This window comes from Danio rerio, chromosome 1, assembly GCF_052040795.2.
Source record: "Danio rerio strain M-AB ecotype USA chromosome 1, GRCz13ab, whole genome shotgun sequence".
NCBI classification, from domain to species: domain Eukaryota; kingdom Metazoa; phylum Chordata; class Actinopteri; order Cypriniformes; family Danionidae; genus Danio; species Danio rerio.
The window spans coordinates 51,220,461-51,248,036 of NC_141021.1; the positions used below are offsets into that span (position 1 = coordinate 51,220,461).

General features: G+C 32.1%; 1 protein-coding gene across 2 annotated transcripts in view; it reads right to left on the minus strand.

Annotated features, from left to right (window-relative positions):
- Positions 1-27,576, minus strand: part of sorcs1 (sortilin-related VPS10 domain containing receptor 1) — a 346,560-nt gene that overhangs the window by 161,539 nt on the left and 157,445 nt on the right. For both annotated transcript variants that reach the window (XR_015476922.1, XM_087237652.1), the window contains exon 2: positions 6,848-6,915. Coding sequence is in view for 1 of the 2 variants with exons in the window: in XM_087237652.1 (XP_087093778.1) it covers positions 6,848-6,915 (68 nt within the window). In the remaining variant the exon portion in view is untranslated. The remainder of the gene's footprint in view (positions 1-6,847; positions 6,916-27,576) is intronic.

Consider the following 27,576-nt stretch of genomic DNA (forward strand, 5'->3'; position numbering starts at 1 on the left):
GAGGCTCTGTATCAAATAATGATATTGCATTAGTTTAAAGTATTTTTTTATTTATTTAGTTTAATGTGAAGGTGGGGGAGATGAGAGGAGGTTTACGGCCTTCAAATGTCTAGAAGTGGTCCTGGATAAACGGGCATGCAGGGAACAACTGGATGTTTCAAGTGGAGATGAGTATTTATTGCCGAGGGCATCGTACAGTGCTTAACTCGACCATTAGAAGCTCAGAGTATTCAATGATGAACATTATGATTATGATTTCACAACACGACCACTTCACTGAGACCTTCAACTCTTCACATGTTGCCTAAAAGCCTAAAACAGAATTTAAAGGAGCACAATTAAGCAGCCCAAAAAAAAAAAAAAAAAAAAAAACACACACACACACACACACACACATTTTAACAGAATCATTGATGTAAGTGTCTTTATAAAATGATAAACTCCATTTCTGCATCAAATTCCACCAAAAATTGAGCTTATTGTGATTTTGTTTTGAACCCAGAATTCATTTCAATGTCTTTAGCTGCACTAAAATTGTAATCTACATACATTAACTTAGTTTAACTTCTTTTTTAAGTTGAATTGACTTAATGAAAAGGAGTTAAACTGATTATATTAAGCAGAACTCAAACCGAATGAGTTACACTGTAAAAAAAAAAAAAAAAAAAAAAATATATATATATATATATATATATATATATATATATATATATATATATATATATATATATATATATATATATATATATATATAAATTAAAATATATATAATTAACCAACACAGGCTCATTGTAAAAATATACCCCTGTATACATTTCTGGAGAGTGCAAATTATGTAGCCAGAGCTACGTATGGCTGCATTTCATCTTTAAAATGAATACTAGAGGGCGATATGATACCGCTGACAGCTTCTGTTTCTTTTCGCGGTACCAGCTGACTTTTTACCTCAGCATGGACAGCTTTTCTTCTGTTACCAGTTTGCCCAGTAGCTCACCTTGTATGCCGGAAGACTTGAGATGCAGTGTGGACTTGATCGCAACAACAGGGTTCAAGTCTGGTGAAGAACAGTTCCAGAAAGCAGATAAAACAAAAGTCAATAAAATAAAATAAACAAGTAAATAGCAGGGTGAAAACGTGGTAAGATCTGAAAACGTGGAAAAAAATCAGGCAAGAGCTTATCTTTTTCTGGATTGCTTTTGAAAACACTGTCGATTGGGTTAAGGGAAGGCGGTGATTGGGTCAATCAGTGTTTTTGAAAACACTATCGGTTGAGTTTAGGGAAGGGAATAGGTGGGAGGATCCGTCAGTCAGTCAGTCAGTTGACAGTGGCCTCTGGTAAATTTACGCAAGAACAGCATGTGCAAATGGCACTCGCGAGATACATTTTGAGATCTTGATTTTGCGAAATCAATGCCTCCTTGGATGTATTTTGCGCTCTCCAGGAATGTATACAGAGGAAGTTATTTTATTGTTTTAAATAAAATGTTGCTATTTTTATTTTTCTATTGTATATCTAAATAAATAAAAATAGAAAACTTTAAAAGTATATTTGTTACATTTAAATTGTTATAAAACATACATTTATTTTTTTAAAATATAATTATATTTAAGTTTTATATTTTTTATTTATTTAGATAAAAAATAAAACTGAAAAAAAAACTTCAAATTATATATTTTTCTTTTTTTACTATATATATATATATATATATATATATATATATATATATATATATATATATATATATATATATATATATATATATATATATATATATATCAATTAAAATCTTTTTTGTTGTTACCATTTAAAGCAGTGTTTCTCAACCATGTTCCTGGAGGACCACCAACGCTGCATGCTTTGGATGTCTCCTTCATTTTTCAAACTACTTACCAGTCTTTCAGTCACTGCTAATGCTGATGATCTGAATTAGGTGTACTACGGTACTCTAAAATTGCTTACAGTATTTACAGGAAGTGTCTCTGTACTTTATATCTTCCCATGAAAGTTTAATTATCTGGCACGGAGGGCATTTGACTACATTCATTAAAGCACTCTGAGATTTATGGACACTGGTGAGGGGGAAATAATTGTCTTGAAATATGCAAATATCTAGAGGGAAAACTATGAGACGCACCTGGTCTGTTTAATGGCCTTGGTTATTATACTACCATCAATTAAAAGGATATCTCCTGTGAGTCTCTATACTGCACTTATACTGTACTGTACTGCACTGTATTTATACATTAGACGCTGTACAGTAAAATGCAAACCCACATCAGGCAGAAGAAACTGCAGTTTACAGATTCACAAAGTGCATATTTTACTTTATGTTGTTTATTAATACATGTCTTTATAATCATATTCAAATATAATATAATATAATACAATATGATATAATATAATTTAAAATAATATAATATAATTGAATACAATATAATATAATATAATATAATATAATATAATATAATATAATATAATATAATATAATATAATATAATATAATATAATAAAATATAATATAATTAAATATAATATACTATAATATAACATAATATACCTAAATATAATATAATATAATATAATATAATATAATATAATATAATATAATATAATATAATATAATATAATATAATATAATAATATAATATAATATAAATTAATATAATATAATATAATATAATATAATATAATATAATATAATATAATATAATATAATATAATATATTATAATTCGTATATTATATTATATTATATTATATTATATTATATTATATTATATTATATTATATTATATTATATTATATGATTTGTGGGGACATTATACGACAGTAATGGTTGTAACATAACTGCAACTTTAATTTAACTTGCCATTTGTGTTTTTATACCGTAAATCTGTATCTGCAAACTCATTCTGTATGATTTATAAACCTTTTCAAAAATATATGGACAAGTGGGATGTCCTCATAAGTCACCTTCTCTAGTCACACTCATGTCATCATACAAATTTGCGCCATTATATGTCACAAAAACATTTGCTCCACGTCATTTACACACAAGCCAGTCATCACTGAAGATCACATACGCATACGCATACACACACACACACACACACACACACACACACACACACACACACACACACACACACACACACACACACACACACACACACACACACACACACACACACACACACACATACACACACACCAAAGAGAGATATCATCTCAAAATCCAATTATGATTTGCAGATGATGTAAAATAATTGAGTTGGTAAGAAAAGCAGATTCGGGCATTTGATTAATAAGTCTCTGGTTAGCAGCAGATTATATGCAGGGTCACTAACTTCATTACTGGACTGCTGGGTCAACAGTTAAACAGTGATAGTTTGCATGTTACATTGAGGGTTGCCAGGTTTTCACAATCTAAGTAGCCCAACGGCCAATCAAAACTTGCCCAATGTCCATTCAATGTAAACCCGAATACAAGCCCAGGCCCTAAACATAAAATATGCCATTCCCAAAAAAGAAAAGAAAATATTTGACATCATTAGGGAGGGCGACGCAGTGGCGCAGTAGATAGTGCTGTCGCCTAACAGCAAGAAGGTCGCTGGGTCACTGGTTCAAGCCTCGCCTGGGTCAGTTGGCATTTCTGTGTGGAGTTTGCATGTTCTCTCTGCGTTCGCGTGGGTTTCCCCCAGGTACTTCGGTTTGTCCAAAGACTTGCAGTACAGGTGATTTGTGGATGTGTGGATGTTTCCCAGAGATGGGTTGCGGCCGAAAGGGCATCCGCTGTGTAAAAACGTGCTGGATAAGTTGGCGGTTCATTCCGCTGTGGCGACCCCGGAAAAATTAAGGGACTAAGCTGACAAGAAAATGAATGAATGAATCATTAGGTAGTTTTAACCCATGGAATACTAAAAAAAACAACGGACACACATCAAAAGTAGCCCAAATCTGCAGGAAAACCACAGACTTGGCAACACTGGTGACATCACACTATATTATTAAAAAATATTACTATCGACAAACCATATGTTTTCTTTTTATTTAAGCAAATAAGTTTGTATAATTGTTGTGCAATAAGACATAGTGTTACTAACCAATCAGGAGACACGCCTTGGCTGAGCATCTATCGAATTTCTCCATAGAAAAACAGCCAGAAAGGAGAAATGTACAGATTTGTGCTGAATGTTAGCATCATTAAAACATATGTAACAATCTGTGGAACCTATAACTGTCTGTAAGTTGCTGAACATTGCATAACATCTCTTATATTTCATGTGTTCTGCTGTTGTATAAAGGCAGGCTGTTTGGACACTGTGCTTCCGGTGGAAGCTCCATTTCTTTCAGTCTGCTGAGCATCTCAACCTCAATCTGCTGCTGCTGGACTTTGCCAGATCCGCTGATCCCAGGCCAGATTTAACATTTGTTGGATGACAGAGGACTCGCAGATTGGTGGCAGTTAAGGAAAATGGTTTTGTCAAAAATGGAATTTGAAAATGGAGTCATTGTGATTTATTAATATGGCACTTGGACTGACGGGATTGTGGGTTCCACTGAATTGTAATTTTTTGGGTGAAGTACAGAGTGGAAAAAAATATTGAAGAAGCCTCTTTTGCTAGACAATATTAAGGGGGGATATGCTGAAACATTATTTGCAGTTTAAAATAATACATTTCCATTTTACAGTTAAAATATTTCAAAATAGAATGTTTATTACTGTTGTGATCATCAAATAAAAAACATACTAGTTGAGCATAAACTATATAAAAAATAAAATAAAATAAAATAAACCAAACAAAGGGGAACATTGTAAAATATTTTTGTTTAAAATAATAATTCAACTTGAATAATGTTTATTCATTTAAAAAAAATTATACATTTAAAATGGTAATAATATTTATTACTAATTTATTATATATTGCAAATAGCATTTTACTGTGGTAGTCATTAAATAAAAACAGACTTAAAATAAAATAAAGTAAAATAAAATAAAAATGCAGTTTAAAATAATTTCAATTTAAATATTGTTTATTTATCTAACACAAATTTTTAAATTGTAAAAATAATTTAAAAAAAAAGCTTTTATTACTGTATTGGTCATTAAATGAAAACATATAAAAGCATATTAAAAAATAATAGCAAATAAATTAATAATAATAATAATAATAATAATAATAATAATAATAATAATAAATAAATAAATAAATAAATAAACAAATAAATAAATAAATAAATAAATAAATAAATAAATAAATAAATGAAAAATAACAAACATTTAATATGTTAATATTATTTCAAAAATAATTTTTACTGTACTGGTCATTTAATAAAAACAGACTTGATGAGCATATAAATCGTTTAAAACAGTATTTTAAAATATTATTAATATTTTAAAATAAAGCTTTAATTGTATTTTTCATTTATTAAAAACATACTTGATGAACACATAAAAAGAAAAGAAAAGAAAAGTTTTGTGGTAATATTGTAAACATATTATTGCAGTTTAAAATGACACATTTAAATGTGAATATTGTTCATTTTTTTTAATAAATAAATAAATAAATAAATAAATAAATAAATATTCATTCATTTTATAAAATAAAATAAAATAGGAAATATTGTGAAATATTATTGCAGTTTCCAATAACAGACTTAAATTTAAACATTTTTTATTTATATTATTTTATTTTATTTTATATTTTTAACTGTAATAATATTTAAAAATATAGCATTTCACTGTATTGGTCATCCAATAAAAACAGACTTAGTAAGCAAACAGAATAAAATAAACTAAAATAATGGGACAATATTGTGAAATATTGCAGTTTACAATAACAGTTTATATATATATATATATATATATATATATATATATATATATATATATATATATATATATATATATATATATATATATATATATATATATATATATATAGTTAAATATTTAAAATTGTAATATTTAAAAAATATATAACTCTTACTGTATTTTTCAACAAATAAAAAAAAAATAAATAAAATAAAACAAGATAATGGGACAATATTGTAAAATATTATTGCAGATTACAATAACACATTAAAATTTTAATATTGTTTATTCACAATAATAAAATATTTAAAATTGTTATAGCATTTCAAAATACAGCAATTTTACTGTATTGGAAATAAGCTAAACTAAACTAAACTAAACTAAACTAAACTAAACTAAACTAAACTAAACTTAACTAAATAAAATAAAATAAAATAAAATAAAATAAAATAAAATAAAATAAAATAAAATAAAATAAAATAAAATAAAATAAAATAAAATAAAATAAAATAAAATAAAATATTAGAGTTTTGTAATTAACTAAACTAAACCATTTGAATTGTTTCTAAACCCTTGTTTTTAAGCATTTCCTATATAGTATGTGATATCAGCACCATTCATGCAGATCTAATGCACTTATGCATTACATCAACTCGTTGAGCTGCTGTGTGCTGAATCTCTAAAAAATGTATGAAGACAATCAACAATTGTCACACCATTAATCAGCTAATGTAGCTATCAGCCTGTTATTACAGACTTGATTTAAAAGCCACAGCCCTGGCTGTGTCTCTACTTCCATGCAAACGCAATTGCAGACAGATTTTGAAAACTTTTTAAACACCCACTTTACATCACTTTCTGTCCGATGTGTGTGGATTTACTACAGGGACGCTGCATCAAATCAAAACAGTCACATCTTTTATCTAAACGCTGGAGAACAAACGGTCGCAAACGTATATTATGTAATATGTATATGATATATACATAAATATACATAAAGATCAAAACTGACTGAAGAAAATAGTTTCTTACCTCCATAAGGAACTCTCTGTCACACTTCCAAGGTTGAAGTCATACAGTTTGGTCAGCATAAGGATCACCTGTACAAAACATGAAATAATAATAAACAAATTAAAAATAGTCACTAAAACTGAGTATATACTACAATACAAAAGTCCTATGACTTCCACAGTTAAGCAGTTTAAGGAAGAAAACCTGACAAATACCTTGAAGTACAACATTTAAAGAATATCTTTAGGACATATAAGCAGATAAATCCCCTCTAATCCATTTAATTATCAAAAAGCAATGTACAATCAAAGTTTAACGAGGTGCTTATTACTTTTTAATCTGACTTGGTCAAATTTTGGAGGAATAAAATTTAAAGTAACCCAGTACACTTAATTAAATCACAATGTTGAACTTTCACATCCTTGTGCACAAGACTTGTTCAATTAAATAGAAAAGCTGCAGACCCCATTAGCCTTCTAAAGGCATATTTACTGTATACCATATATCCTTTATCCATTAGGCTGTATCAAGTTGCTTAAAAAAGCTCATTATTTTTCAATTTAATTTGCTTCAAAATTCAATTCAATTGAATTTAATTCAATTTAAAAGCAAAGGTGCAAAAGTGCACCTAGATGTTTTTTTTTTTTTTTTTTTTGAAAACTGCTGTAGAAAATATATGGGCTGCTAATGCTTATACAGTTGAGACAAACATATTAGCCTTCCTATGGTTTGTTTTCTATTTCTTTTTTAAACATTTCCCAAGTGATTTTTAAAGCACAAAGAAATGTCCACAGTATTTTCTATAGTTGTTATGCTTGTTGCCAGATTGAGGTTGAAGTTAGAGGTGTAAGGGGTGGAAAGTGTAACGTAATTTGCTTAATTGAGGTTAAAATTTTTTTTTTTTAAATGGGTGGGAAATTGGATTGTAACATATGTTGCCAGATTAAGATTACAAAAAAATTTCATTGGAGGGGGGGTTAAGCCTATGTTGCCAGACTGAGAAACAAATGTTGGGGAGGGTCAATTGGGTTGTAATGCATGTTGCTCGATCGAGGTAGAAATTGGGAGAGGGGGTGAAGGGGGTCGATTAAGTTGTAGTTGCCAGTTTGAGGAATAAATGTGTTAACAGGGTCAACTGAGTTGTAGCATGTTGCCAGATTGAGGTTAAAAAGGTTTATTTATTTTTAAAAATTTTGTCCATTGTGTGACGTGATGAGCTTTATACAAGATCTGGCAACTTGACAAACATGAAAAAAGTGATATTTCATAGATTGCGACATACAAATTACTGGAGTTTCCTGGGAAAAAAAAGCAAACATGGCGGGAGATGGGTGTGAAATACAGAAGACTTGCGGTAAAAATGGAAGTGTTGTCAGGCATGGTATAAAGTCATTTACTGTAAATGCACTACAGGATGCCCCAAGCATGTCAACGTCTGATAAGAAAATCACATAGATTCATAAACTGAACAGATTACATGCCAGCGAATTTGAATAATAAAAGAAAAAGATTGTGAAATGATTGTATTTTTCAAGCATAAGAGGCGCCATCATCAAATAAACTCTACGCAGAAAAGTCCACAACAAATCAGAACCGGACCCGTTATTGAATTACCCATTACATAAAGCACTCGATAAATCAAGCTACAGTTAAACAAGCTCAAAACGCGCCAATTCTCATCTCTGCATAAAACTCCCTAAATGATGCATCAGGCTTCCTCCTTCACACCCTAATAATTCATCTCCTCATTACTTAATCATATCATGCTGAATCTAAATACGGTGGCGTAAATATCCTTTATAAGATTCTTAAGGTGCACGAGACTCTGCTAACTAGGTCAGTCAAATTCCTCCAGGAAAATTCGAGTCGGGGAAAAGTAAGAGAGAGGGAAAAAAGGGGGAAATTCATGCCTAGAGCGAAAAAGTAGACTCATAAACTTGCAATCTATTTATGCTCCAAGAGAGAATTGCTACCTGTGAAGCTCAAAGTCTTCTGATCATTATGAGCTCATCGATTCTCTCTGAACCTGTTGCGATAACAAGCGTGGGAGATGATATATATAAATATAAGCCCTTTGAAAAGCCTCTCTATTATATAATCAAAACACATATTGGGTCAATATATCATGTTCAGGCACCTGAAATGCATGCGGATCCATTTTGACCCGGAAAGGATAAACTGAAATGTAGGGGAAGAATGTGTAGCTTTTAGTACAGGAATACAACTTTGAAAATGGTTCACTCATGAAAACTAGATTTATGTATGTAGAGTATCTTTAGATGTTGAAAATACACTTTTTTTTTAAAGAAACTGTTGCGTTTTATTAATGTCAAACATTTTGCAAAACATTTGTTGCTCTTATTCATATTGGTTTATAGGCCTACAACATCTGCCACAAGGGCAAGCAATGCAAACTAGGTTTGGGGCTATTGTGGGTACATTTGCATTCTCGAGTAATGTCGGCTAATGTACACTGTCCCTTGTGAAATGAATAGACTAAAATTAAACATCTCAACAACTTTTGTGACCTAATTATGTAGACAAAAAAAAACAAAAACAAAGCAAATATGAATACATAGTGATAACGTTTATGCTGTTTTATCTTATTTTTTATAGTAATGTTGAATGGATATGCTGTTTTGCAAATTCTAAGGAAGTTAATTCAATTAATATTTCTCATGCATGTTTTAAAGGGCCCTCACTTTCGGTTCAGGTCTACCCTTTGAATTTTTTCAAAAGATGCATCATAATGGGTGTGGAGCTCCATGAGCAAAAGGCAGGAGTGGGCGTGGCCAGCAGAGCAGGGGAGAACTGTTGTCAGTTAATGAGACAACACAAAAATGAGACACAAACCGTGAGGAGACCCATAATTTTATAGTTTACAAAGGTTAATTGCAAATAAGATATCAGTAATTTAATTACTTATTTAATTATTTAATCCCCTGCTACATTTGGTATTTGTAAGTTCATATACAGATAACCACAATTTATATCATTATAAAGACAATCGTGTTTATATAAACACTATAAATGAGGACTTCTCCCTCAATCCCTGGGTCTGAATGCAGACTCGGTGCAGCAGCTCTCTTGCCCTGTCTATTTTAACCATTAGCCGAACCATAACGAACTCCTGATAAAAGACAACGTCCGCCATTCTCCAATTCTTGTACTACTCTCTCAACAAAAATGCTTGCTGCACACAAACAGCTTTGCTGTATCGGCCCTGACAGCATCACGAGGAAAAACATTTAACAAACTTCGTGGATCATGGAAACAATTACATAAGACCCTTCATAAACAGCTAAATACTGTGTGCCGTGGGTCCGTGGACGCGTTCTCACCCAGTCATCAACGTGTCTTACAGCTTGGCACTGGCAGGTCTGTCTTTCCTTCGTAAAGCATGTGCAGTCATGAATAATCAAGAAGCCGACTCTTCTCATAGGATAAGAAAACTCCGCTATGAGATAATAATGAGAAACCGACCCATCATCTTTGCACTTGCAGTTCTGCGCTACGTCACCGATTTTGATAGCGCCCCAAAAATCATTTTAAAACAGGAAGCTGAAATTAGTTGACAAAAGCTCAAAATTATCCAGCTTTCCCCACAATTAAAGCTGACAGGTGCTAACATTGTCTTAACTGATGCACAACTCACAAAAATCTATTAAAATCTCAAAAAAAGTACTCGAGGATTTTGTGAACCTTTAATGTTCTTATATATTTAATGTAATGATACAATGAAACAATATCAATGGATAAACTTTCAAACTGAGTGCTTGAGGAAAAAAATAGAAAACTAATATCGGCACACTTTTTGGTTCAAAATAACTCAAAAATGTATAATAAATAAATCAATTAAAAGGGTTAGGAATATTAATAAAAGGAATATTAATAATAATAATAGAGCTCCTTATTAAAATGTTACTTTTTTTGTTTCAAATAATAAAAAAATAAGTAAATAAATTAATAAATAATAAATAGCAAATTAAATAATAATATATATATAATAATATATATTATATATTATAATTATATATAATTATATATAAGCTCTAAACAATTTTAAAATAATAATAAATTAATCAAAAAATAAATTTTTATTAAAAAGTTTCATATCAAAATATTATTTTTTTTACTCCAAATCATTTTAAAATTATGTATAAATAAATAAATATGTTTTATAAAATAATATATATAATTTATTAAAAATTGCTATTATATATATATATATATATATATATATATATATATATATATATATATATATATATATATATATATATATATATATATATATATATATATATATGTATATATGTATATATATAATTTACATATATATATATAGAGTTAAAGTCAGAATGAATTATTACCCCCTGAATTATTACACAACCCCAATCAACCACCTCCCCCCCCCCCCCCGTATATTTATTTTTCAAGGAATGTGTAATTAATTTATAATAAAATAAATAGATAATTAAATACAGTACAATGTAGTTAATTAACATAATAATATCCTGCATAAAATTACCCTTGGCCCAAAATACAACAAGAGTGTACAGGCTTTGAAAGCATTACGAATGTTCAACAGCAAACCTGTTTTTATCTAATATGTCTTCAAAAAGACAACCCCAAAAAAAATTACTTTAGCAACAAAACTTTGAATCTGATCCTCACGGCTCTGCTTATCAAACCCTTTAGTCCTCAAACACGAGCGGCTGAATCCAGCATTAATGAAACTGCTACTGAGAGATCCAGGCCTTCTGAATGTGACCAAAATAGACAAGACTAAAAGATAAAAGGCTGGAAACCCATTCAAACAGAAGAGTACTCCGAGAAAAAGAATGGGAATAATGAAATCCTCCCTTAGCTCCAAGAATAATGCAGGTCTCCATGTAAAACAGGCTTTAGCGCACTAGACAACACCTTACGCTGCAGTCAGTGAGATTTTCTTTTCGTATCTGAATGGCATTTACATACAGTTCAGTAACTGAGAGTAAAGCGCCAGCACAAACTGCTCAACCACAAGAACAGCTCGCTATAATCTGTAGAAAATGCCATACGGTGGGTTTTAAAGGGTCTGGATGTCAGTAGCAATGCGCAGAAATGACTCAAAATAAAAAACACTGAAAGTGCAACGTTTAATTAGTGTTTTCCTGATGGTTTGTTTTGACGGCGTCAGTGTCTATTAACAGGGATATGTTTCCGCAGGTAAACATGTCAGTTATGAGAATGCTTGGTGCTAGGCTGACAAAATTGATTTCGTGTATTTAATGGATCTGTGTTTTCGATTAACTGTCTGTTTTCAGTTACTCACTAAACATTAGTACTATCCAATAACTGCAACACGATTTGTGCATTGAAATTTTGTTATGAGCTGTTAGTTTGACGACAAAACACAGCTTTGCAAATACATTACAAAAACTGTAGACTATTGCAGTTGCCACAATTAAAAATTTGTGTGAAATTAAAATGATCAATCATTACACTGATCTGTAGTATTGATTCTATACACAGCGCTGAGCATTTTAACCAATTACACCTATTTCTGTTATGAATGCTGCAGCCAATTAGAGGCCTGCTGGACAAAGGTGGTTTGGGTTTTTACCCAGGTAACTTTGAGTTTGGTTTTCAGGTTGATTTTGATCGGCATTCATCACTATGGTAACTAAATTAGTGACAACCCCACCCTGATGAATTCATAAATAGCCTATTCATCCAGTTGTTTGAAGGTCATATGATTGCAAGCATCCTCTAAAAATACTTTAGACACAATTGGGGGGAAAAAAAGTTACCAATGACTGTTACTGATTACTGATTTTTAAGAGTGAGAGAAGTATCCAAAAAGTCTTACAAATGTCTAATAGTGACCTAGATTTATTATGAGAAGTTGTTTTGTGGTTAGATGGGAACAAGATAGCTTTAAAAAAAATCATAGTAATGTGTGTGTTGCAAAAGTGCTGTTCCTTCAGTGAAACACACTGGCGAGAGCCACATGCTGTGTGTTTTGCTCATCTACATGAAGTGTGCATGTGGTTAAAAAAGAAGAAAAGAAACAATGGATGGTGCAATATAGAGTAAAACCCTGCAAGAGAACCTGCTTCGGTTTGCTGAAAATAAACGTATATCTTGCCTCGGGTGATGATCTCAAACACAAGTAATATTTAAAGTAGAAAATAATCCAGTGGAGGATTAATCAAAATAAAAAGCCACGGGTGTTGTAAAAGCCTTGTTTTTATCAGATGTCGGCTATTTTTAAAGGCAATGACAGCCAATACAATGTCAGCAGTCTTGATGGAGAGGGATTCTGATTTGTTAGAATGTTTGAGCCACTCCACGCACTCTTATTGGCTGTGTGTGTGTGTGTGTGTGTGTGTGTTTGTGTGTGTGCGCGTGTGTGCGTGTGCGTGTCTTCATGTTTTCTATTGACATCCATCATGCAGAAATGATTATATTTGTAAGCAGTAAGATAAAATAAAATAAAATAATAAATTACAGTAAAAACATTCAATAAAATAAAAGTCAATTACATTCAAAATAAAATATAATAATAATAAATAAAATAAATTTATTATTAAAAGTAAATTAAATTGATAAAAAATATATATAAGATAAATCAAATAAAATAATGAAATGTAAGTAAATTAAATAAAAATATATAATAATAATAATAATAATAATAATAATAAAGGAATGAAAATTATGAAATAAAAGTAAATTAAATTGAAGTAAAAAATAAATAATAAATAAACGTTAACAAAATAAAAACAAATAAATAAAATAATTTTTATTAAAATAAAATTAAATAAATAAAATAAGACAAAATAAAATAAATTGCATTACAATTAAAATGAAATCCAAATTAAAAAATTTATAAAATAAAAGTAAAATTAATAAAATTAAATAATAAAATTAAAGTAAAAAATAATAAAATAATCAATTAAATTAAATTAAAATAATAAAAAAACAATTAATTAAATGAGTTGCATTAAAATTTTAATTAAATAAGACGAAATTAAGTAAATTAAATGTAAAAAAAATAAAATAAAATAAAATAAAATAAAATGAAATGAAATGAAATGAAATGAAATGAAATGAAATGAAATTAAATTAAATTAAATTAAATTAAATTAAATTAAATAATTATGGCATATTTCACATGTCTGTTCATTAGTTAAACTTAAACGCCTTTACAAGATAAAAGAAGCATTAGATGCTCATGATTCCGCTTGTTAATGTTGCACTCCTATTATAACACAACACAACCATTAGAGCTGAGACAAAAACATCTTAAATTCTGCTGATGCATGTTTCTATAATGAGTTTAAGATGTTTACATGTTAAGACTCTTATTCTGATTAAGCTTCCCTCATTTCCAAAGGCTTTGTGCATTCTGATTAGGCTTATTAGACACTCCACAACAACACTGTTCCAACCTATTACATCAAGGCTTTTCTTATTTATTTTGTACGCTAAATTATATGCCTGATTTTTTTTTTCTTTTTCTTTGTGCAGACAAAACAACACGTGTATAATTAGTTGGAAAAATTCTCAAGTATAGCCTATAATCTGTGTAAATCTATTGGAAGTGTATACATTACTGCATTTTTTATTTATTTTATTAGTTTATTACTTAATTTTTTTAATGAACTCATCCAGTTTATATGTGGTAGTATATGTTTTATTTTTCCTACTATGGTTGCAGCTTTCATCAAAATATACTCTTTAAAGTTTAACAGAAGGAATAAATAGGACTCCTTGAGGAAGACTTAATATTAAGTACAATTTTTTGGGTGAACTGTCCCTTTAAAATAATCCAGACTGACAGCTTGAACTAAATCATACACCATAAATTAACAGCCACAAAGCTAAAAGTAGGCATTTGATTAATATTTAATATGTTATTGCTTAAAAAAAATCTATTTTTCTATGGATGAATGGATGACTGAGTTTTTATTTCTGGAACCTGACTGTTGCTCTCCATAGGGTTCCAGTTAAAGAAGCCATGCAAGTGATCTTGTAAGATATAGTTCAGGCGGAGAGAGAGAAAGAGAGAGAGAGACGTTGAATACAGTTATCAAAGACAAATTTACATCAACCAATAAACTGAAAACTTGAAGTGTCCATCACAACTGTAGCATAAAAGCCCTTTATAACACTGACTCATTTTAAAACGCATAAAACCCCCCACACACTTGTGCTATGAAAGTTAAGATCCTGGATTTAACGATACATTAATAATAATAAATGTTTGTGTGCACTTTATTTGTTCGATTTTTGCTTTCCAATTGATATAAATCATCATTTTTTTCTTGACCAAAAGCAAAGGCAACAACTGGCAACAAATCAACATTTTTGTTTACTTAGTTTACAAATTAAAACTTTCAAAGAAAATGTTTGAAATATTTAGAAGTCTTAGAGAGAGATTGTGATTTTTATAAGTAAATTATGACAGTGATTTCAATGGTAAAAAAACTGTAAAAATGCTACAGTAAAAATCCGTAACCTGGTTAACGGTATGTTTCCTTAATATATCCGGCGAATAACCGTAAATTGACTTTCCCAGAATTCCCTGCATGGCACATCACTATTTATGCTTTTTGTTGACATTACTGATATTATTTATTACATGATATTTATTTTACATATAATGTTGATAAACAATGTTTATTTCATGACTTTAATTTCATGCGTGTTACCATACTGGTGTTTAGTAGCTGTGAGAATGACACTGAGCACCTTCTATACACTGATGTATTTTTCTGCTTGTGGGAAATGTTGTTTGTGATGAGCATTGGTTCATTATGTATCTTACTCATCACCACCAGCAAATGCCTGTTAACGTGTCTATCTGTGTAACAAAATATGCAGATGTTGCTATTTCAAGATAGAGACATAAAAAATCTATAAATTAATAAAATACGGTAGTTTACTGTAAAAATGAGAAATTACTTTTTCTGGTTTGTACCGTATTTTAAATGGTAAAGTACTAGCAACCGCAGCTGCTGTTTTTTTACCGTAAATTTAACGGATTTATTTTTTACAGAGATAAATCCTACAAAGGTTGACTTTTAAGACACAGTTTGCTTTATTTTATTTATTATTTTATTTATTTATTATTTTATTTTATTTTATTTTATTTTATTTTATTTTATTTTATTTTTGCATTTCATTTTATTTATTTATTCATTCATTCATTCATTCATTTATTTGTTTGTTTGTTTGTTTGTTGTTTATTTATTTATTTATTTTATTTATTTATCGTCTCATTTCATTTTATTTGATCTATTTCATTTATTTATTTGTTAATTAATTAATTAATTTCCTTATTTTGTAGCTAAACTATGCAGTACACCGGCCCTCCAGGACTTAGTTTGGACACCAGTTAGTCTCTTGTGTTTAAGCATGGGTCAAGTTTCAAAAACTGTATTTTAAAAAAATATATATATATTATTAATTTTCTGAAAAACCTTACTTTCAGGTGGTAACACATTTGCCGAAAGCTGTAAATTTGTCTTAAAAATGTATATTTTGTAAACTAAAAACATTTTGGGGGAAAGATGGATGCAGTATGATACTACTTTATAGACACGCATTTATGAGATTGGTGAAAAGCGAGCAAGTTACATTCTTTTTAATGTAAACGTTGCAAATGGTTTGGAAAACTTTTACAATTATCATGCCGATAAAGAAAGTTTCAATTGAAATAAGCGACAACAAAACTATTTAGAGCCATTATTACAAACCATCTAAATAAACGTACAGTGTACAGTACACAAAAAAAAAACTAAATTCATGGGATTTACTGACTAATAGTGGTGTAACAAATCACAAATCTCACGGTTCGGCTCACAATATGTTTTTTTAGTCACAGATTGGACCCTTTTTCGGATCAGCCATTTAATCGAAACTATAAACTGTTCTCCCAGTACTTCTGAGTTATTTGACTGTAACTTCATAACTAACTCAAAAGACTAAAGACTCAATCTCTTTCTTGATTTTTGCATTTTTCAAATACAGATTTAAATGCAGCGGTTCGAAGGAATAATAAACATACAAATCACCATCATTTATAATTTATGTTGCGTGGGTGTTGAGATCCCGATCTTTTAAAAAATTATCTTACACCGAATACATTGATGCAGGCTAAACAAGTAGTGACAGAAAACACCTTTAATAACCTAAGAAACCCACCACATCTCAAATAACCAACCACAACTTATTCAGTCATCATTATATTTTACAGGAAAGCCTAAATACTTTCATACATGTGATTTGAATGACGCGAGAGGCGATCTCTCTGCAGTCGTTGCCAATTTTGGATTAATCCACATGTAAAAATAATTTATTAATCTGTGGGGCACGTGTGTTCTGGACAATGGGTTGTGATCTGTATGAATCATGGATTCATGATCCATTGCACCCCTACTAACTAATATACACAGGCTGATTTTAAACAAACTAATTAAATGTAGTAATGTTCAACTTGTTTAAATTGTTTGCAACCACTTTTAAAAGTGTGCTTTTGAAAAAAAAAATTTTTACTTTTGAAAAAAAAAAAAAGTAAATCCAATAAAACTTTTTTTCCAGTATTTTATTGTCTTATATTTTAACAATAATATATTTATTTCTCTTTTGTCTCTTTTTAATCATCAAATCAGTCCTTCTTTTATATGTATTTATCAGAACTCTAACTATGTGTTTTTATTTTTCCTTTCTGTATGTATATATTATCACTTTATGCTTTTATTCAATGGTTATGCAATCTGCTATACTTTGGTAATACTTTACAAGTCATCTCAATAAAGTATAACATCTTTTTTAATTTAATTTGAATTAAAAGAGAGAACAAGAAACCATTTCAGAAAAAAAATATGCTGTTAGCTGTGCTACGTGCCTCTTTATGATCAAATAAAATAACAGTATTCAATATAAAACATGCACTATTGAAACAAAATCTGCAGCATCACAGGCTGTTCTCTTCAAAAGGACTTTTTGGTACTGTTCCATATCAATGGTACTTCTCAATTCCCTCATATTACAGAGAAGAAGATCATTCCCACTGAAAAAAAGAGAAAATAAATAATAATAATAATATGTTACACTAGCTCTGCTATCGTCAAACCAAATGATCCCGGTCTCGGACAGCGAGAGCAATCCGCCAGCAATTTCACATGTGGGAGAGGAACGTAAAACCTATAAGGCCATACACATAAAAATCCACCATCTTAACAAATAGTGACATCCCCCCATAGCTTACCATCGCCTGGACCAAATTGTCCAAGTCGAATTTGTCCTAGTTTATTTTCCTCAACAAAACTGGAGGGTACCGTCTCTGTACAGCCAATTTATATCAGTCAGAGAGCGCTCGGCTACTACTGAGGATTGTTTTGGAGAGTGGAAAGCCTATTAAATATCATGTAAAACAATTCCTATTAGGATGGGATTAGTTTTACGTGGGGAGGTGGGATAATGTCATAAATACCACAGCTCCTCTGTGCTTTTAATCCTGTCCAAATTGGCCACGCCGGTGATATTTTCTGACTGAGAGGTATTAGAGATAGTCTTTTGCCAATGATGCCCTGAGAAATGCCCACAGGTGAAAGTAGCCCTGTGTGAATTGACTTTCTAGTAGAAATCTTTTCTGTTGAATCGACTGTCAGCGGCACATGTCCAGTCCACAGGCCGTGTAACGATTGCAGTAAATCAAGTATAGTCTCAGTAGACTCGACTCAGGAAAAGACACCAAAAAAAAAAAAAAAAGAGAAAGTAACTGAAAAGAATACAAGCTTTACAAGTCATATATAAAACTCCCTGTCACATACACTTAAGGTTTATGGACTTTTTTTTCCTTAAAGAGGACATAAGATGCAAATATTACTTAAATCAGGGGTTTACGCACAGTTGTGTGGCAACAGTGTGTAAATAAGTAAATCCAGAGTCAAAGTCAAATAAACAGGCAGATGGTCAAAGGCAGGAAGCAGACAGGAATAAATATACAAAACAAGACGAGGGTCTAAAACACGGCAGGACAAGGCAAGGGAAAACGCGTCATAATGTTCAGTTTACAAGACTCAGCCCTGAGGGTGTGTGTGCATGCATGCTTTGTATAAATAGTTCTAGTAATCAGTTCATGTGAAGCTTTCATTCATTCATTTCAGTTTCATAGCTTTGCATTCATGGGATCTAGGCCAGGTGTGTGAGAGGTGCATGACTGAATCTTGTAGTCCATTTCATCACGGATTTGTAGTTTTATGCAATACTGAATGATCTGCACAGGCTGGATTGCTGGTGACACCTGGAAACAAAAAATAACCTTACAGCTGTTCAGAACAATAGATGCCACACTACATATGCAGTAGCCTAAAATACATTTATGTAAAACTAAAGTGGCTTTCCCTGTATATTATCGACAATAATATAGATTTTATTTACACCTCTTGTGTTGTTACTAAGTCAAAGATTTAAATGCCTTACCACTGAAGAAGCACTTAACTCATCTGAATCTGAATCTGAATAAACAATTCAGTAGCATAGATAGAGATTTTAATATAGCGTCTATTAAAAAAAAATATTGTTATATTTTGATATTAAGCATCTATCTATCCATTCATCCATCCAGTGCAATGACAAATATATATATGAACTGATGAGCGTTGGGGGGTTGGGGGGGGACTTCAGATAATATTGGAAGGGCAATTTCTATCCTAGACTAAAAAGGGCATGTGCACTGCAAAGGTTGAGCCCTATGTGTGCACGTGCCTGGGTTGATCATTGCCCCAAGCTAAGAAGTATATATCTTGTTGTACATATATAGCATATAAATATAACATATAACTTAAAAACTCAAACTTTGATTTCTGCATACTCTGAGATTTAATTAATTGATTTATTTTTTACTGTGAAAGCTGAAGAAATCTTTGTTTACTGAAGAAATCTGTGGGCGTCAAGGATGTTTACTTTTTGACTCATCATCTTTCAGCTGTTTGTTTCTGATTATTTGGCTCAAAGTCATGCAAATTAAAACATGTTTGCTGATAAGTTTAAGTGCCAGAGTAAAATTGACTAACAAAACGCCTCCAAACCTTTTGGTGTCCTTAAACCAGCTAACAATATAGGATTCAATGCAAAAGAATTTGCATTATATAGTCCACAACTGTAATGCATAGTGTATGAACTATATTATGAAAATGCTCTGAATCATTAGCCCCTTTCACACAGTGATACCAGTAAATTTCTGGAAAATTTCCGGAACGACTTTACCGGTATATTGAAAAAAGTGCTGTTCACACAGGCGAGGACGTTACGGAAATTTTCCGGAAAAGAGCATTCACACATCCATTCCAAAATACCGGTAAATTCTGACATCATTCACCACAAATGAGCTTTAAACGGCTGCACTTGTATTTGTAAACATTTGACTAAATTACAAACTCTGTGGATGATCAATATTGTGAACAACTTTCGCAGGATCACTTACGCATGTCGAGATGTTCATAATATGTGCGTGTGCATGCGCTCATAGACGCACGCAAAGCTTGAAGGTAAACAAACAACGGCTTATCATAAGCATCTCATCGATGATTATTTACACAGTTGGCATTAAGAAGAACATATAAATGTGATCTGACTAACTTCTAGCAGCTAAATGTGTCTGGAAAAATATTCAAAGGCTTTTATCCTCACAAAGCGCGCGGACGTAAATGCGTCTGACTGTTGTGATTGGCTAAAGCAGACGTCTCGCGTCAGCACGTTCTAGACGTGCACGCGCTTATTACGGGAATCTTCCTTCTGCATTCACACATTCGGGCAAATTGCCGGTAATGTTACAACTTCTCTTTCCGGAAAATAGCCAGAACGAATTTACCGGTATTTTCAAAAAGGACCTGTTCACACATACAACCTTTCCGGAAAATTGCCGGCAATTTTCCGGAAAGGTCTGTATGTGTGAAAGGGGCTATTGAGTGTCCTATAAGGTTGGAACCCTTAAAGACTGAGAGAATTTGCATTATATAGTCCATAACTTTAATACACACTTTATTAGTACCGTATTGCTTTAGAAATGCCTTAATCCTTCGAGGAATAGATTCAACAAGATACTAGAAATATTCCTCAGAGGTTTTTGTCTATACTGACATGATAGCATAATACAGCTGCTGCAGATTTGTCGGCTGACATTTCCTCTTCCACCACATCCCAAAGGTGCTGTAATGGATTGAGATCTGGTGAGTGTGGAGGCCATTTGAGTACTATGAACTCATTGTCATGTTCAAGAAACCAATCTGAAATGATTCGTGCTTTATGACATGGAGTGTTATCCTGCTGGAGGTAGCCATCAGAAGATGGGTACACTGTGGTTATAAAGGGATGGACATGGTCAGCAACAATACTTGGTAGGCTTTGACATGATGCTCAATTGGTGCTAATGGGCCCAAAGTGTGCCAAAGACAATATTCCCCACACCATTACACCACCACCGTCAGCCTAAAACATTGATAAAAGGTAGAGTGGATCCATGATTTTATATTGTTGATGGCAAATTCTGGCCATACCATCTGAATATTGAGACACACCAGACTAGAGATCTGCGCGGGACTAAATTTTGAATCCCGCTCCTGCCCGCACCCGCCAGGTTTTAGCCCAAACCCAACCGCTCCCGCTTAAATTAAGCACTTGATGTCCCGCTGCCCGACCCGCCCCATTTTCTATCCGCCGCGCCCGATCCCGCTAAAGAGCGGGGGGAGAACAAAACCGAAAATCACCCAGTTATACAGTCCAGACAGCACACACACACATACAGCACCAAGCACACACACACAGACAAAGCTTTCTCTCATTCGCGCGCGCACCCTCTAACACACACTCATAAGCACCAAGCACAAACACAGGCAAAGTTCTCTCTCTCATTCGCGCGCACACACACACATCTCTCATTCGCGCGTGCGCATACATACACAAACACACACACACACACTGCAACAAACAAGCTAAACACAGCATCGCGCTATTTCATATACACACATACATACGCGTGCTCATTTGGGAGTCGGGAGCGATATTGCTAGACAGCCCGCTCCTGTCCAAAATGAATCACGTTACAGACCGCTCCCGTGATTTATTCGGAAATTTATACCCGCGCCGTAGAAATCTGGTCGGGAATGCAGACCTCTACACCAGACCTCTGGCATCAACAATGCATTTGCACCCACAGAACTGCTGGATATTTTCTCTTTTTCGGACCATTCTCTGTAAACACTAGAGATGGTTGTGCAGGAAAATCCCAGCAGATCAGCAGTTTCTGAAATACTCAGACTAGTTCGTCTGGCACTAACAACCATTGTCACGACCAGGTCTTGAACCCGGGTCTCTGGTGTGGAAACCGATGTGTATACCACTAAGCCACAGAGGAAGTCGTGTTGGACCCAAACGAAAACACTCCAAGAGGGAATCCAGAAAACAAGGATTTATTAAAAAAAAAAAAAATCAACTTAGGTTCTTCTCAAAAATGAGGTAGCAAAACAGACAACTTAGGTTCTTCTCAGAATGAGGTATACAAAATACTCTAACAGTATAATAAACATGTAAAGAAAACTCCACGAGGAGAGAAAACAAACAGATAATTAATGCAGTCAGCAACAAGGAAAATAAAACACTCTTACTAGACGTAGCTCAGGAGATCAAGGGAAACGCAAGGCAAGTTCACCAGAGATGACTCAAACACCGAGTGAGGAACACAGACAAAGTGACAACATAAATACACTGGCTGGAACAAGTCACAGGTGATCTAAATTAAGTAAACAAGAACACATGAGGAAGAACAAATACAGAGGGGAAACACGGGGACCTCTAGGGGAATGGAGACAAACTGCAGGATGGTGACATCCATACCACGTTCAAAGTCAAGGGTTTGGACTATAATTCTCTCAGTTCATCATTTGTATAAGATTTCTCGTTAAACTGACTGTGCTTTCCTGCATTTCAAAGGGAAAGAGCTATCTACTAGGCTGAAGCACAATAACTGCTAAAATGTTGGGGGAAAAGACATTTTCGCAGTTTAAAAGACGTTATTCAGTTTTATGTACTTTAAATTGTATTACATTTGTATTTGCGAGTTATATTACATTAAATGGAGAATTGTTAACCAAGAAAAAAAGAAAACTATACCCAAACCATCCCTATTAAAAATTCTGTGTGAACATTATCCATTTTAAAGGTCTGACTACATTTAGATCACAAACCATTGAAATCAACTGATGCAAATTCTGACCCAGAGGAGATCTTCTTGTTTCTGAAAATTCAAGTTAATGCTATTGCATTGGACTGAAATTGACTAACTTTGCCCACACAGGCTATAACTGCTTGTTTAATATGTTTTATATATAACTTCGATCTTTCACAGTTGTGGTTTTCCCAAAAATTACCAGCCTACAAAGTAGAAAGTTAAAGCTGCTTATAAATCTCATAACATGCAACATTATCACCGTTTGTGGCCCTAATTTTCTTCCATGTATCTAGCCTCGTTATTGTGAGCATATGTAACTAATATTTTGAGCGCTTGAACATTAAGAAATCTAAATATGAAATAACATGAAGAACAATGCAATGTTTATGACACTAATGTGTTTTCATGTTTGCTTTGAAATTATTGACAAAATAATTCAACATACACACAGACACACACACATGAGCTGCATACGATTGGATTAATGAGGTCTACAATCGATACAACAACAAACTGTGCTGTTTTATTGTAATATATATATTTAAAATGAGTTAACTTAAAGTTAACTTAATTCCTTCATGTTGTCCCAACACAAATCAATTTTGTGGAACCCAAAAGTGTAATTCCAATTTTAAAATATGAAATAATAATATTAAATAGCATAATAATAATAATAATAATAAAATAATAATAATGATGATAATATAGTATTAATAAGAAGAATAACAATATAATAATAATAATAATAATAATAATATCAACATTATTATTATTAATAATAATAATAACAATTATAAAATAATAATAATAACAACAACAACAATGACAACAAACACGACGATAATAATAAGTGATGATGATGATAATAATAATAATAATAATAATAATAATAATAATAATAGTGATGAGGATGATAATGATGATAGTAATAATAATAATTTTAATAATAATAATAATAATAATAATAATAATAATAATAATAATAATAATAATAATAATAAAAGTATGGTTGCAGGCTTTGTTTTTTATTGCTTGTTTTGTTTTCGATAATTATATCAAATGAAATTTAATATAAAACAAAAATATTTTACCAAACAATAAAGAAAGTAGTAAAACGTGTGTGTGTGTGACCCTGTTTCGTTACTCCGACTGTTATTTCATTTTCCGCATTTTATGACCTTTCATTAAATTATACTTTCAAAAAATGGGTACACCAATAATCAACACAGGCTTATTCTGTAAACGTACCCCTATTTATATTTCTGAAGAGGACCAAATACGTCCCAGGAAGTACTTTTTTTTTTCAGTTTTGTTTTTGTGAATCCACCAGAGGCCGCTTTGTGTGCTTTTTGAGATCTCAAATTTCTCCGCCTGCCGTTCTCGCGTAAATCTACCAGAGGCCGCTGAAGGATCGACTGACCCACCCTCCTTCTATCCTAAATTCAACCAATAGTGTTTTCAAAAGCACCGATTGACCCGCCCACCCACTTTCCTAAACCCAACCGACAGTGTTTTCAAAAGCAATCCAGATAAAGAAAAGCCCTCGCGGCCAAACTGGTAACAGAGTCATAGTGTGTTTCAAAAACTACGTAAATGCAGCCAAACGTACTTCCGTCTACTTAATTTGTTTTCTCCATAATTGTATATAGGGGTATGTTTTCAGAATAAGCCTATGTTGACAATAATAGAAACAATAAAGGAAAAAAAGAAGATAATTTGGTGTTACAATAACATAAACAGGGCTCTTATTTTTAATCCAGCCCTGTTTCTTGGCGATTTACCGACTGTCTTTATGTTTGTGTGTGGTCATTTCCTCATCCGGGATGGTGCGGTTTAAACACCAGCTGAAGGACGGAGGGCCCTTCTGTCTTTTGCATATGGCCAGTGTTGTAGGTGGCCTCGCTACTGCCAGATACAGTCAGATGAACTCACACCGCAGCGTGCATATGCTGTATTACACAGACTGCCAATTAAAGCTCGCAATGCCGCTCAGTGCCAGTCAATTAGATTCACACTTCACATTCTGATGCATTTCTGGGTGAGTTTTATGATAGTTTGTTAAAGGCGGTTGATGCTTTTAAAAATACCACATGTACTGTGTGCTGCCAAGGTGTCTGTGAAGGAGCATATCATCTGAAACTAAATTATTATTCATTTGTTAAATTATTTAATGTCTAAACATTCTGTATCATTGATGTATCTGTTTTAATGTATGTTGGGATTGTAATGAAACTTTTTGATAACTGTTTAGATTTTGTTGGCTCCATTCAAATTATTTTTGTCCACTTTTTAAGGTTTAATAATGTTCAAATTTAGACCAACATCCTTTTTGGCGTTTGCTTTATTTTGTGTGTTAATTTCGAGACTGTTACTGAAAAACTGCAATAAACAATTTAAGCATATGTAAATAAATAAACTAATAATTGGTCACACTTTACAATAAGGTTTATTAGTTAATGTTAATTAATGCATTTACTAACATGAACAAACAATTAACAATACATTTACTACAGTATTTGTTTATGTTAGTAAACGTTAATGTTAATTCAATTGTTCATTGTTAGTTCGTTAACTCTCGGTATTCAAATTTCTCAGTATTCTAAATAATAAATAAAATAAAACAACTTTATAAATGGATAAATAAATAAACAACCACATAGACAAATAATTTGATACATTTATCAAATAAAATTACTTTATATTATAAATATTATATACTAATAAGTAATTATGCTATGTAATATTTACAATATTAAATACTTTTTATTTATTGACTTTTTATTTTTGGGATACATTTTATTTACTATAACATTGGGATTTATACTTTCGGGTTTCATTTTAGTGTAGAACTTTAGTGTAGTCATTTTGCCATGTTATCGTTTATATATAGTTTCCTATATGACACTGCCAACAGCTTCTTTTCCTTTTCACGCTACCAGCTGAGGTAGGCATAGATTATTTTTTTTAATCTAGATTAACCACAGAATTAATCTAGATTAAAATGGCTCATTTGAATTCTGCCGAAGGCATTCAGAATATGTGTGCTACCCAAATAATAAGTTTTTAAGAAGGGGTTTCTCAAGCCAGGTGGCGCATTACACAAATGGCTTATCTCCTGTTTTCAAAATGCATCACAAACTGCTTGAGAGACTGTTCTACTATGATAATTGGTAATGAAAATAAATGATGTTCAATAAGATGTACTTGTGTTTACTAACTGTTTATTCAGTTAAACATGAATTTTGAACTGTAGGCCTACATAAGCTCGAAACAGTGTTTTTGATCACCTTAATCTGACTAAAGTCTTAACTGAACTAAACAGAAATGGAATTAAGACATGTTGAGTAAGCAGATATTAGTGGCATTATTAAAGTAAACACTGCGACCAGTAAACACAATCATGTAGGACTTTTCGCCATATTTTCCGATAAGATCCACACACGTGGCTGTACTTCTCATTAGTGTCTAATACCCCGGATTGTCATAGGGCACGAATGAAATGTTCATGAGTTAAAGTGAAACTGCCTAACTTCAGTAAAAGTCATCCTGCTGATTTGATTCAGAAGGGCACTTTTTTGTCAGACTGCTCATCGCTCAGGTATACATAAAATAAATAAAACTTTGTTTTGAAGAAAAAAAAACATGTGAAAAAGTAATCAATCTATTTAATTATAAATTAAAAAATAATTAATATTGCATAGGGTTAATAATTCTGCTAGATATATATTATACAAAATTTATATATGATTTAATTCACAGCTACCCATTTCATAACTTACGTTTTAACTAACAACATTTGTAAAGTAAGTACAATTTTCCATGGATTTGTGACAACATGTCTCACATTAAACACTTGTAAAGGATGCTGAAGGTAAACATTTGAGAAGAAGACTATAAAAATCAGAGACTTGGTGTAGAGGGCATGAAGAGAAACCCAGAGAAAGAGCAGCTGGAGGCCCAGAGGTCTGCAGCAGATGCGCACAGATTATGTGTCAGGACGACTGCATTACACTGTTCCAGGACCTTGAGGACACTGTGTCTGTGTTTGAGAAAACAGTTCAGCACCACAGTGCAATGCTGGCTTTAAGTCAGCACAGCCTGCAGCTTATGATACTGTCACTGCCGGTATTGTCTTAACCCTTAAATGCGTCAATGCTTGCGCCAATCGTAATTGCATATTTGGGTGTTTAGTGACCTGGATGTAAAGTATAGATCTAACATCAGTGGATCTTTGCTACAATACCCTAAAGCTTTTCTGATGGTTTATTAAAAATGTCAAATAATACAATTAGGCATATTTTGGTATATTTTTAGGGCCCTATTGGAATTGCTCCGTTTCTTCTTCTTATTATTATTATTATTATTATTATTATTATTTTTCTCCGGAATGAATTGCGGTTTTGAGGGGCTAAACATGCCCGACAACTCACAAAACTTTGCACACGCCCTAGAAGTGGCGCAAATTTACGTTTATTATGGGTTTCGAAAGTGGGCATGGCAAAATGACTCGACAGTGCCACCTATACAC